This window comes from Falco cherrug, chromosome 4, assembly GCF_023634085.1.
Source record: "Falco cherrug isolate bFalChe1 chromosome 4, bFalChe1.pri, whole genome shotgun sequence".
Taxonomy (NCBI): Eukaryota; Metazoa; Chordata; class Aves; order Falconiformes; family Falconidae; genus Falco; species Falco cherrug.
This window is the reverse complement of record NC_073700.1, coordinates 56,768,223-56,783,075: the sequence shown is the minus strand read 5'-3', so window position 1 is coordinate 56,783,075 and position 14,853 is coordinate 56,768,223. Positions and strand designations below refer to the sequence as shown.

Here is a 14,853-nt window from a genome sequence, read left to right as displayed (position 1 = left end):
CAGTTTGTCTGTACAGGGAGCTCCTGACTAACCTCATATTCAAAAAGGAAGAGTGCAGAAGGTTGAAGCAGGGAGAGCTCTGGGAAGGGACGCTAAGACATTGCCAGGCATGCCGGGATGAAGCAAGGAAAGACAAAGTGCAGCTGAAGCTGAGCCTGGCAAGGGATGTGAAGGGCAACAAGAAGGGCTACTTTAAGTCCATCAGCAGTGAAAAGATGGCTGAGGAACCTGTAGGCCTGTTGTTCAAGGAGGCAGGGAACCTAGTGACAAAGGACATGCAAAACCTGAAATTACTCAACACTGCCTTGATTTGGTCTTTACCAGTGGGGTTTGCTCTCAGGCCTCCCAGGTCCCTGAGTCTTGTGTCTAAACCTGTGGAAGTGAGATACTGTCCATGCGTCTGTGTGCTGCGATCGAAGGGATACAGTCCAGCTGGCACCTGGTTACTAGTGGCATCTCTCATGGGTCAGTCCCGGGGCCAATATTGTTTAACAATTTCGTTAACATCCTGAAGAATGGACTAGAGTTTGCCTTCGGCAAGTTCCCAACTACAGAACTCCAGGGAGGCAGAGGGGGGAGCAGTCAGTGCAGGGTGGGAAAGATGCTCTGCAGGGTGAGCTTGACGGACTGGAGTTAGCGGCTGTATAAACCTCATGAAGGAGGTTTATAAACTGTATAAACAGTTAGCGGCTGTATAAACCTCATACAGCAAAATCAAAGGCAAATTCTTGCCCCTGAATCAGCATTACCACAAGCAGGAGCTGAGGGCAGACTGGAAGGAGGAGCTTTGCAGAAAAGGACCTGGGGTCAGGGCAGACAAATTGAAGATGAAGGAGCTGAGCACCCTTGTGACACAGCACACCTATCACACATTGAGCTAGGTTAGCACGAGTCTAGCTCCTGTGTTGAGGAGTCTAGCTCATACACTGAAGGAAGTGATCTCTGACACTGAATCTGGAGTATTGTGTCCAGCTTTGGGGTCTCTAAGGCAATAAAGACATTTTACATACTGCAGCAGGTCCAAGCCAGGGCTCTAAGGTGTGCAGTAAGACAATTAGATGGTTAAATTGTTAGGCTGGATTGGATTTGTTGAGTCTGAAGAAGAGCAGGCATCTTACTGCTTGCTGTCTTTAGCTGCCCCGTGTGGGGGCTTAGAGAAGGTGGAGCCAGGCTGTTCTTGGAAGCTCACCATGAAAGGATGAGAGGTAGTAGACATAAGCTGCTACACGAGACATTTCAATTAGAAATTTGGGAGGAAAAAACCCCACAACGTGGTTGGAATGGGTTGCTCAGAGAAACTGTTGAATCTCCATGCTTAGAAAAGCTCAGAATTTACCTGGATGAGGTCCTGAGCAACCTCATCTAAATTAGTCCTGCTTTTAGCATGGATGTGGACCACATGATCTCCAGAGGTCTCTTCCAATTTACATCACTCTACACTTCTAATAAATTAAAACATGACAACTGAACACTATTCAGAAATGCTAAATGACAGATTTGTTTTGAAAGAGACTGAGACTTATGGGCATAAGTGAATCTGTTCGCTGCTTCAAGCAAGACTATTTTGCTTTCAAGATGAACATTCTGTATTTGAGATGCGCAGTCTAACTTGGTTTCTTCCTCATTTCTTGTCCGCCTAGCTACTTGGCTTTGATATGAATTTAGAATTGACCACAGCAGTGATCCATCTAATACTAATTAGATGGACTAACAGAGTCTAATACTGTGTCTTCAAGAACGACCTAGAACAGAGGCTTACAGGAGAGTTTAGAATCAAGGCAGTGATGTTTTGCTGGATTAATTCTTCCAGGAAATTTATAGCTCAGGGACTTCTTGAACAAGAGTATCTTTGTGTTAAAAATAACCCTAAATGTGTTTTCATCCAGGTTTTTGTCCGGAAGCCTTCTGAATGCGACTAAGTTGTTTGCATCCACAGTCTCCTACAGGAATATGCCTACATATAGTGTGAAAAACTACTCCCTTCTTTTTTATTGCCATCTGAAAACTTCATTTGGTGCCTTCAGCTCTTGTTGTAGGATAAAAAAATAAATTATTTATTATCTTTTTGGCTCTGTGCCACTGAATTCAACCATGTTCCGGCTCTGTATTTTTTTCATGAGAGTTCTCCATTTATTTTCTTATTATGTGGAACACAAGTTATACATCTTTTCTGCACCTTTTTTAATTGTCATCTTTTGAGATGTCAGGAGTAAAACTGTGTGTAGTCCTGAAGAAAAATACAGGCCACACAGTGAAATAACTATGTGTTCTACTTTTTTATTTCTTACCCGTAATGTCCTCATTATCTATTTCCTTCTCTGACCATGATTGCACACTGGAGTGGTGTTTTCACAAGACTGTTTATTTTAACTCCAGCATCATCTTCCCAACAAAAGAAATCTATTTCAGAGCCCATAACTGTGTATGTAAAGTCAGGTCTGTTTTTCCTCAAGCATTACTTTACATTCTTGGGATTTCATCTGTTATTTATCACCATCTCATTCAACACTTTGTGACCCACTTTGGATCCTTCTCAAATGAGTTTCATCTGATCCAGAGTACAACTGAGACAATATAAAAAGGCATATTTAGTTTTGGCTGTACACACAATTGTCTCTTAACAAAATTTAAATTGAGAACAATCACATAGTTCTAAGATGACCTTTGCATTTAGGTCTTGCTTTAAGGTCTATGACTATTTTTCTCTTTGCACATATGCAAAGGTGACTCAACTACGGTAACTCTTAAGCAGGTAGGATGCCAGCCACTCTAAAGAACTTCAGCAATATCAAATAGCATTTTATCTGCATGTTTGTCTCCTGAATGTAAAACAACAAATGAGTTTTACTTACGTGACGATAATAGCAACAAGATCCAAGCAGTTCCATGGATCTCGAAGAAAGGTAAACTCATTCCAAACAAATCCTCTTGCTAATATTTTTATCAGTATTTCACCAGTATATATGGCAGTAAAAAGATGTCTGAGAAAGAAAGTGTGTATTAAAGTTATAGATATAAAAATATTAATTAGATTGAGACACGTTCAGGCATGCTTTTACCTTTTCTACGATTTAATCACTGGATGGAGATTAAAGTAGAAAATGTGAAGTAAAATAGGACAGGTTACATTACTTTCAAAACATCATGAGTATAAGATGCTTTCCTGAATTTTAGTAAGATTTCCATGTAATACTATAATCACAAATGTTCATATAAGCATACCATACTATTTCTGGATGAAGGATAGCTCACATTTTGCTATGAAAAAATTTTAGGACTGTGTTTATGCTTTAAAGCAGGCTGGAAAATTTCAAAACCTCAGTGTTTTGGCAGAACAATAACAACAAAGCCTTATTTTAGCCTGTAAATTTTGCACATCTTACGCAATTATTCCGACAAATACCCTATAACTGAAAGAAATTCTACATAAAATTCAGCTATCATTATCACCATCTTAGCCCAAAATAAGAGTAATTAAAATCATAAAACCTTTGAGGCTCCAGGCACATTTTCCAGATTTAATTCTAGAACATGAACTGAAGTTACACTGGATACAGTGCACAATTATGACAGGTAACAAGACTTCATAAATAGATGGCTTCCTAATGCGAACAACTGAAATAGGGCTATCCCCAGAAAACAGTAACAAAGAACGGAAGGAGTATTTATCCCTTTAGACCTTTTGCATGAGCTGGCCATACTAGACATTCAGGTTATTGCCTTAGAATGAGAAATAAATATTTAAATTAGAGTCCTGCTGCACAGTCTCTCCAAAAGGCTTAATCCTTAAAAGGAAAAATGGGGCAGCCTTCTATGTTACACCAGTTGGCAAAATTAGCCAACATAGAGAAAAGGGCAGATGGCGTTAGCTGCTAAGAAAAAGCACTGAAGCTCCACAGAAGAATGTGTAATACAGTAATTCTGAATCTTCACCAGAGGTCTGGCTAGGAATTTTCAAGCCCCAGAATTAGATCACACATTATTTAGATTTTTCAGCCCAGCGTGTTAGTAGCCTCAGACAAAGAGTGAACAATAGCAACTGAGATACTTACTCAGCCCAGCTGAGTTTTTCTGGAAGCTTATTTACAGCTATGGAAACACAATTAAGTATCACAGTACATGTAATAAAGCAAAAAAACCATGTGAATAATAAGTTAAGGAAAAAGTGCTGCATTATAAAACAAAGAACTTCAGAAATTTGCTGATTTACACACAAAACCCCCTAAAGATATTCAAATAATTACTTTGGGTTTGAATATGCTCAGAACTTCTCATGTGTTTTCCAAAGAAAGTGATGTCAGATCAAACTTCTGCTCAGTTAAGTGAACTTCATGATTTAAAAATAACAATGAATTATCTGCATTTGGAGATCATTTTCAAAGTCAGGACATTAGTGGGACATAATATATTTGACAGAAGAGATGAGGAACATAAAGGTAACTGAAAAAAATCTGAGTACTCTGCTGTCTACTATTATTTGAAACTTCAGAAACCTCAATTTCTTCCTAGCAAGAGCACAGAATAAAAAGAAATGGGCCACAACCCCATAATACCTAGAGTTTTTAAGCCTAGGAAAACCAGACGAAAAAGTTTAATTATCAATTACCAGCGTTCTTTGACACTGGGAGTCCATATATGTTCACAAGAGATACCTATGCTGTGCCATAACTTCAGAAAGCTTTCTCATTTTATGTGGCAGGTGATGAAAACATACATAAGAAAAAACATCCTTTCATGAAAGTTCACTTATCACCTAAAAAAAGTGGTGGCTTTTTCTTAAAACAAACACTGGCCTTAAATATAGGGTTTATATGAAACTAAGCCACAGCAAATCTAGCAATTTCTAATAGCATGAATATGCATTCAAGTCAGCCGTAAGTTCCCATAAAAGGACCTATTTCTAAAAATTAATAATTCCAGATGAAAACAGATGTTTGCCAGAAGGAGCAGAAACTACTCAGCATATGGTTTTGCACCTGCGATCCTCCACATTCTTACATTCTCCAAACCATGTTTGTATTTTTGAAAAAATATAAAAAATGAGTGCTTCTTAGAAGCTTCTATACTTGACTGTGAAATATATTTCTTAGGATAACACCAGACTCTTTCAGCAAAGCATTGCTGTAAATCACATCCTTCATATTTTAATAACTAGGGATTCACTGTTTTGATTGGGGTTTTTTGTTGGGTTGGTTTTGGTGTTTGGTTTTTTTTTTAATTTAAGCTTGTCATCACAGTAGAGATTTAGAAAAACTTCTGGAAAAGGGCTAAAATAACATACGGTAGCTACAAATGCTATTTCATAACAGTATCTGCAATTCTGACTTTAAATATAAGCTTTTTTTGACATTTTTACTTGTACCAACACCATGTAAATAACTGTTGTAAACCAAGATTCCATATAACTTTTTAAAAATCTGTCACAGCCACGTGAGCTTACATTTACGTTAATATGAACAGAAGAACAGAACAATAGAAAATCATACAGTGTATTTTAAAACTGAAATAAGGGAAACCAACAAAAGGATATGAATGGGTCATAATTTTAATTGCTGCTTTTCTGAGTGGATTAAAAGGACCAACTATACACAAGGCAGGTGTCGCAGTGAACCGGAAAATAGTCCTCCTTTTATTTATCACCATAAAAGTCTATAAAAGAAAGATTCATGGTATATGAAATATTTCAATAGAACAAAATTTTCCCCCAAAATGTAATGTTTAGGTTTTCAAATCTGCATCTAGAACTATATCTAACTGCAATTATGAGTAAAGCTTTCCTGTATTCATACCTGGAACTATGACTTGATAATCCTACATTTTCAAAGAAAGACAGCAGCTATACAAAAGTTCATTATTGTCTATGAGGAAGAAGTAGCAATGAGAATTAATTTGAAGAGCAGGTGATCATATTCACTTGGACAAAGTAATTAAAGGATATTATTCTAAGACTGCAACAATGGTGTTAATCATACTCAGAAGAACCTTACTCTTGGATAGTTTTATAGGCTACAAAAGATTATTTACAAAATACGTATTGTGTATGACTTCCAGAATCCAGTTCTGTCAAAACCAAAATTTTAATTTTGAAATATCTCTAAGTTACCAAGTAAAACTATAAATTCCCTCTAAGGCACCTTAAGGTCCATGCAGCTCAGTACTTTTACCACAAGAAGTGAAAATGAAATCTCTTATGCCAAAACCACAGCTCACCAACTTTTATGTAAATTTATTCAACTGATTCAACCTTAAGTTTCTCTTCATAAAGAATATCACTTTGATTACTTTGAGAAAAAAAATAATTCTGGAAGAACAAAGCTTTCTGCATGTTCCCTGATTAAATTATTATATACCAGTGACTTGCTTGTATACATAAAAGACAGCAACATAGGACTGGGTGGAACCTTCTGCTCCTCAGGTCAAGTCCACCTCAATAGTAGAGCAATCATACAATAGATATTTAATTTACAAGGGATTCCTAGAGCATCTACTTTACACACTCCTATAGGCAACAACACAAAACAGTTTGCAATAGCATTGATATGTGCAATATAAATATGGTACAATAAACAAAGCCGATGACACAGAAAATAACAGAAAATTAATTTACTATAATGAAAATATATGTTTTTGCTACAGAGTACTGGAAATATCTCACATATGTCTCTCCTAAATTGTATAATATTTGTAATTTTGCAAAAGCATCTGTAGTGAGTCAGCAATTCCAGCCTGATGTACAGTTTGACAGGCCCTGTCCATACAACAGTGAGTTCTGCCCCACTGACATCAGAGAAACATAGCATCAGTTATCCCAGAATATATTTCCTATCAAAGTGTATCTATGAGGTGTACCATGTTTTCATAATTAATTCTGATTGGTAACTGGAATTTGAAATACCTTTTCATTACATAATATGGAGCATATCTTAGCACTCCTGCCCCCAAAAATACTAGTAATGTTCAAAGATCTACAGAACAATCAACCAGCATCTCCTGAATAGAGGTTTTACTATCTCTTAAGAGGTCAGCAGACAAAATTAAAATAAAAATGCTTTTGAAAGTTTTAACCTTGTGATCACTGTAGTATGGATCAAAATCTTCCAGGGGTTCCCCAATGAGCTCCACAGGAAGATCCCCATACAGAGATGGCAGTTTTTTGTAGGTTTTCAGATCAAGCTGAGGAGTAAGTTTATCTTCAGCTCCTTGGTCCTTATTCTCCTGGTTATCTTTTGCTTGCTCCTTTTTCTTCTTAGCAATTCTTTCCTCGATTGCTGCCAATGACTCAGGGGTGAAGCGTCGAAAGCTGTTAGTTTCTGATGGCCAAACCATGGGATCCATTTTTCCTTCTGTATGTTTGTTTCCAGTGCTAGAAGTAACTTAAAAGAGAAAGCTAATGACAATTAGAAAATAACAGAAATAATACACAACTTAAACCTAATATCCATTAGACAGATTTTCTCCTTCTGTGAAACCCTGTATGAAAATAGAACAGAAGAGAACAGAACAGGACTATTTCAGTTGAAAGGGACCAACAATGATAATCTAGTCCAACTGAGGACTCATGAAGCTTTTTTCTAATTTTGTTGAGTAGCAAACTGAGAATGTGGCCACAACTAAGGCTTTACTATATGTGGTTTGATGAAAGAATATTTGCATTAACATTAAATAACAAACTGTATTATGAACTTTTATAAACCTAAGCCAAAACCAAGATGCAGTGTCTGGGAAGCATCTGAATTTCAAATGTAACTCCAGATTTCCTAAAGTTTTTATAAGACAACTGTTGAAATTAACTTAGACACAACTTATCACAAGGCTACATATATATGACGCATCACACTACAAAGCGTAGCATGTTGCTTGATACTATTTCACAAACTTTGCTGGCAATGAGTCCTGCATGCTTTCACACCTTGTTATTTAAGAACCATTTATTACACAGTTCTCAAAAAATTACAGTAACATCAGTGACGGAACTGGGATAGCTCTGCTATTAATTCTGCTTGCGAGCCACCCTCCTGTTCTATGTGCTTAGAAAAGCATTTCCTCAGAACAAATTTATTAGGAGACGATTTGACCACCCATCAACCCTCACAAAGCTCCATACCCACTGACTGTTATGCAGAATTTAAACAATCTAAAGATGCCATAAAGGACTAATCCAAACCAAATAATCAAGTAAACCTGGGATTGCCCTCCTCACACCTGCATGCCAATAGGAAGATGAGTCTCACCTAGAATTTTGCAGGTGCCTTAACACTTTGTGGCTCTGCACCAGTGTTTGTGATTTCTGGAGACCTTGTTGTTTACTAACTACTCTTTTCCACACATCACAGGAAGCATTTAATTACTATTAACTACTCGGATTTTGATCCAAGTCATTGACTTGTTTATTCATGCTGACAGGTATGGATCAATTCTGCCTCCCATACCATCCTGGAAAAAGGTAAATGTGATGAAGCAAAATCACCTTCTCACATATTCACAAATACTGCAGTTCTGGGTAGTAGCAGATTACCTTCAAGAATTTATTTTCAACTATTCTCCTCGAGCTGAAATCACTGACAAAGAAGAAGGGCGGCAAGAAGCACTGAAGACTTAAGGCAAATCCCCATGAGTATTCAGTTACTGATGACTTCTGGCCCGAATTCACTACGTTACTTGTAGTTAACAGTAGTTTATATGACTGCAGTTCTCATCCACAAAAGATGAAGAAAATTTTGACCCATTACAGGATGATTTGTCCTTTGTGACTCATGTCAAAACCAGTTGCTCCCATCTAATAAACACTTCTGGTCACCAACGAATCTTTAAAATACTCTGCATTTTTGATTGCCTGAGGTCCAGCTGTGCTACCTCAGCTTTGTGAGCTCACATGTGGACCATGCTAGAGAATCAATATTCTCATCTAATTACAGCTCTCTTCTTTACATGCATAGATATATTTATTTAAAAAGAACATGCAACTGCCTGGAGCCAGAATGAGGGGGCAATGATATTGTTTCAGTTTAGGGGATTTAGGTTTTTTTTTTCTTCTTCTGGGACTTTACAAGCCAGTTCAGATCTGATCAGGGAGCACAGCTCAGAGATCAAAATTTACCATGATAACAAATTGGAAGTATATAATCAAAAAACTGTTACTTTGTAAAAGCACACAGACTCATTTCCAATTGAAAGCTCAAAAGATAAAATGAAAATCAACATGCTCTTTTCCCCCCCCACATTTTAATAATTCTAAGAAGATTCATTTTATCTTCAAAACACTTTTAAGGACAACAAAGAGACTGAGCTTTTAGGTAACTACACTGACTAATAAATGAAGCAAAGAACATGGTTTTAGTAAATACAAACGTTTTAGTGTCAAGGATTTGGAAGCTGAATTTTGAAGGCTGATCTGTCAAAAGTAGTGATGAAGAGCAAAAAAACCCTACAAATTCCCTTCAGCAGCAGTGACTAAAAGTCATAATTGGACAAACATTCATGGACAACATGAGAGGATTTCCTCAGAAGACCGGTACCACAATGTACTTGTGCTCACATGGAACAACAGACTTTTTGGCCTTTCATCAACCGCCATGTATTTACAAATGGTGACTGAAGTTAGAAAAAGGAAGCTAAGAAGATGTGAAAAAATCAGACTGAAATCCTTGTGATACAGATGACTATAAAATTTTGAAAACAGAGTGACTACTCCAAATTCCTGAAACTCAGCTAAACTCAGCCTCCTCATCATATGCTGCTGAAGTAGCTGGATTTTTCAGTCAAGACACTGAGGTAAAGTATTACCCTTAGAAATAATTTCAGTCTTTGGATTGGATAGAAAGGTCTCCCTAGAAAATGATTCTGGGAGGGCAGCTACAGAACAAATCTCAGAGGTAAGCTAAAGTACTACTGAATGGGCTTTTTTCTAGAACCTGGGAGAACAAACTTGGGTGTGTATACAAGTTAGTGTGGGAAAATTGGAACAATATACTACCTAAATCACACTGCTGAAGGTAAATACAAAGGCAGAGTCCAGATCTGTTAATTTCCAGCACAGGATATGTAAGAAATTTCCATTTAAATTAAATTAAGCATTGCAAACCCTATGACAAGTTTTGGTATCTCTGGTCCTATAGTAGAGAACAGTCCATCAGTAACATACAAAAGTACTGGTGGGACCTTCAGTTACTAAAGGACCACTCTCTATAGGATCAGGGATAAAAAATATGTCCTCAAATTCATCTTTTTTTAAAAATGAAAGTTGAAATTTCTTATTTTTCTCATCTTGCGATGAACTGCATTCAGTATATATAGCTAGCCATGGGTTTAGGTTAGTCTAACTGGCTTAAGGCTGACTTGGCGTACTGTGAAAATGACACAGAATTTTTTTCTGTCAAAACCCAAGGAATTCCAGATATACTGATGAAACGCACTGAACAAATGATCTGCAAAGTATTAGAATAGGATGACAAGTCATTACATGAAATGGACACATGGGCACTACTAATAGTACAATTATCTAAAAAAATTTCTTAAGATGGAAGCTGTCCTTTAGGACAATTTTCCTAGAACAGCAAAGTACTGCCAAAAAATGAGTCTATTAACACAATGTTTCACTGACACAAGTTACAAAATGCTCACTGTGGTAACGACTAATCACTAGAGATAATAACTAACAGATTTAGAGTTTTAGAATGAAAACCAAATACAAATTCAAGGCCTATATGCAACTCTTTAATTTGGTTCCATTTATCTGAATTTCAGAACTCCTTCCAGCTCCCTAAAAGCATGTAGAGTTCTTTTTATTTGCAGCAAAGTAACAGCAATCAAACTATTGACCGTAAAATATTCAATGGTGCTTAAGAGAGGAATTTAAATTAATACGCTCAGGAAAAGACTATCAAAGTCAGCAAGAGGCATTTTTTGAAGGAAAAGTTTCCCAACTATAAGATAGGAAAACTAGTAGGAACGTATGTAGAAAAATGTCCTTATCTGTGCATCAATCTAGTTCTAGAATGTATTATAACCAGTTCTGAGTCTCAAATTATTTCTATCTGTTCCCTTGTCAATACCTACCCACTGAATATTTCCTGTGAGCACCTGGATCTGAAAAATTAAAGGATAAACTATCTGTTTAGTTTGGCTTTAGTATGTATTTAGTAGATTCTTTCACATGGGAATAAAGAATAAAAACAAGTCCCTGTGGTAGGATTTTGTCTGAAAGCTGAAAATCAAATAACTATCTGCTTAACATAGGTCAAGAAGTATCTTAAAATTAATACATAAATAAATAAAAAGAATAAGACACGTAGCAATACATACCATGAGATTCACCACCACAGGACTGGAATTGTTAAAATCTATGCTCTAGTCAGAGTCCTGTTGCTTTTTCAGTACCGATCCACAGTATTTCCAAATAGCTTGTTTTGACCAATCTATGTATTTGCCAAAACTCATTTTAAGTGGGCATTTGCAAAATCAAATTTTAACAAATCTTATACAAAGTTCAGACAATGATAATAACAAAACAGCCAGAACCAGATATTTCCAAGTAGTTCGTAATGGAATACTTAACTACACTTAGCACATTCACTTGTGGTTCATGGAACAAGATGGCCTTTTCAGCTTTATCAACAAAATCAGTAGCCTTATTAGTACCTTAAAAATATACAAATATATATTAGCACATAGGCCAGACATACAGAAACACAAAGATATTATGGATGGACACAGCCTGTAGATAAAGACATCTTCATTGAGGTCCTGCATGTGAACAAGACATCATAACTCCCATTACAGTCAACAGATATCTAGTGGTATGTATAGTCAATCAAGGCCGTAGAGATATTCAAATAACCAAAAGCAGACAGCTGTTTTAAAATCATCTAAAACTCCAGTAACAACATTAACTAAACCTCCACTGACTGTAATGGGAGTTTAAACACCTAGATCACAGACAAAGCACTGAATTTAGACACCTAAATATAGCTATCAGTCTTGCACTGAATCATTCCATCGCTGCCTTTACCATTTCCTTGCTGTTAAACAGAGACCTCTAATACTCTGGAGTCACCTTCCTATATGACCCACAAGAGCAGAACTGGATGTCAGGAAAACCAATAGTCTGCATGAGCTATTTCAGATTTCAAACTTTACATTCAGTCAGTTCACCATATACAACAGGAAACAGTGATCTGAAAATTTCAAATATTATAAGCATCTACAAGCTCATCATCACCATGGATGCACTAGACATGTATACTGTAATGAATGCCCATTATTAAAAATAATAACTTACATCCCACAAAAAAAAGTAATTAAAAAAGAAATCAAAACACTATTTACATGTAGCTCAGGTATTTTTCTACAAGATGAACTACTGTTCATCTGGAATAAGAAAAACTGAGAAAGCAGCTCACAGCAATTACCTTATGAAACAGGCTAGGAATTCTCTTTTTCCTATGTTGTACAATACCTTGCAAAAGGCTACTGCTATCGCCTGCTCAGTTTCAATAAAGAGAAAATACTTCCACTGTCTGATAACCATTTTCTTCTCTTTAACTACCAATAATTAGTAACAGATTTAACAGATTTTAGTACTTAGGTAAAATCAAGCATGGATATTGTATTGGACTACTGCTCTTTCTAAAGTACATGGACATTTCTTCAATCTAGCACTTTGTCCCCCACTCTCTGCTTCCCACTCACGCCCCTGCCCCAACAAAACCTTTTTTTGACAAGTACCTACCAGTGTGTGTGATGGCAGTGTTTTATTTTGTTTTGGTTTATTTAACAGATGTAATATACAAAGTTATTCACAATAACAATATAATATAATTAAATTTATTCACTGATTACCTACAAAATCAGAAATGTATGTAACAGGCTAGACAGTGCCTTACTTAAACACCCTGAAAAAACCCACTCACCAGCATTTTTGTGTGAAAAGCATTTAGATTTGTGCAGGTAAAGAAGTTCCACTTATGTCAAGACATAGTATAACTCCGATTAGATAGTACTAAAGCCAATTTGAGGACTACTGTGCATAAGCCAATATAACAAAACAAGACAGAAAGTAGTCAGTAATTTATATGAGAACTGTATTAACGTTTATTAAAATGTTATACTGCCACATGTAAACTATAGGAAGAACTACATGTTTACAGCAATATAGTAGTTCTACGTTAAATACACATTTTCTTATGTACATGCTGCCTGTACCTAAAATAGTACCATATCTAAGACTTAAAAACGTGTGCACGTTTTTTTATATCTATATATACATGCATGCACTTGTATACATATATCCCTAAATATTTTGAACAAACATAGATAGATTTAAATTAAGAAAATTAGCAATTGAGATTTCTCATTGTATACAAATATTTAGGAAAACCAAAATACTTACAACATCCCCTTCAAAATAAAAAACCTTCACAGTGATTTCTTAAGTTTGTATTTTCAGAGACAGAAAGTCTTCATTTTGTCACTTTCACCATTCTGCTCAAAAGAACATCCCAGCTACCTCCCATGCAGAAAGTTTTCTTTTGTATTGGGATGTCTGGGGGAGGGCTGGAGGGAGGAGCATTGTTGCTCTTCTGCCAGCAAGAAATTAAATTTTCTGATCTCATTTGGAACACTGTAAAAAAGGAAAAAGTACATGGGTGATACTTTTGAAGAATAATCACCTAAATATTAATCAATTATTTTATTTCTGCTGCAATTATAATTACATTTATTAAAAGCAAAGAGGGTTTCTTTTCTTCAATCAGAAACATATATGTAAAAACATATGAAAGCAAAAGCTTTCACAAAAAAACTGTTTCACATTTCATTTTTGAGATTTTAAACAGATGAACTTTCTGTCATATATTAAATATTGGCACAACATCTTCCCTTCATTAAAAGCTTTTGGTTAGAAATTAGAGTTATATATTACTGGTTTTCATTCCTTAATTTCTATTTTTTATTATTCCCAGGCTATGATGTATGTTCATTACACCTTATAAAGAGAAAATCTCAAAATCAAATATAATCTTATATAAAAGATCAGAGTCCAAAATACATTCAATATCACATTATGCTGTAACTTCCATTAAAACACACAACCCTTGTTTGAGAAAAATAAAACCACAACATTTATCCTCACATCTGAAATCGGTTGTATTTATTTAAATAAAAATTATGTATAAAGCTTGCTAGCAACAGGTATTGGATAGTAACACATACACATTAATGGTAAACCCTATCGCTATGTACAGTTATTTCTCTTACAGTTACCAGAACCTATTACTGTCTAAAAATTTTTTTACTCTTTATAGGGTAGATTCTAAATCCTTTCTACCATCTTTCCTGACGATAAGAGAGTTACTATGGGTTTTGCTGGAAGAATTCTACTGAAAGAACTATGCTGTACTTAAAAGCCAGGCAGCCCTAATGCATGCAAACAGAAAAACAATTGTGATCAAACACTTTGCTTGATAGGTATCATCAACAAAGGAAACAACTAAAGATGGTTTTAAAAAAATAAATTGCTAAGTGTTCTGTAATGCAAGCAGCAATAAGCCATTTTAAGTTCCAGTGTAAGTTAATTTTCCAGAAAGCAATAGTATGTTCTCAAGACAAGTTCAATTAAGAGACCAGAATTTTAAAGACCAGTAAAGCATCATTCTGTAATGGCATTATATCTGCTGTGGTCAAAAGTAGCCACATTTATAATGCTGTACCAGGTAGTATCACTAAATACAAAAAAGATCCTTACCTGGACTTATTTTTTCTGCTGTATCTTCTTCATCAATCTGTCCCTGTGAAAAATGGAGGAGAAAGAAGTGAAGAGTTCACTCAAAGAAGTGAAGAGTTGCACTCCTCCTGCCC

At 35.9% G+C, this 14,853-nt stretch overlaps 1 protein-coding gene across 1 annotated transcript in view; it reads right to left on the bottom strand.

The window, feature by feature from the left end:
* LOC102049132 (sodium channel protein type 5 subunit alpha-like) overlaps positions 1–13,554 on the bottom strand; it is a 53,929-nt gene extending 40,375 nt beyond the window's left edge. The window contains exons 1-5 of the mRNA XM_055709925.1: positions 13,388–13,554; positions 7,066–7,373; positions 5,531–5,649; positions 4,053–4,142; positions 2,853–2,981 (exon numbers count right to left, since the gene is read on the bottom strand). Of these exons, the coding sequence (XP_055565900.1) occupies positions 2,853–2,981; positions 4,053–4,142; positions 5,531–5,649; positions 7,066–7,335 (608 nt within the window). The 5' untranslated portion in view covers positions 7,336–7,373; positions 13,388–13,554. The remainder of the gene's footprint in view (positions 1–2,852; positions 2,982–4,052; positions 4,143–5,530; positions 5,650–7,065; positions 7,374–13,387) is intronic.
* Between the last annotated feature and the right edge of the window lie 1,299 nt (positions 13,555–14,853).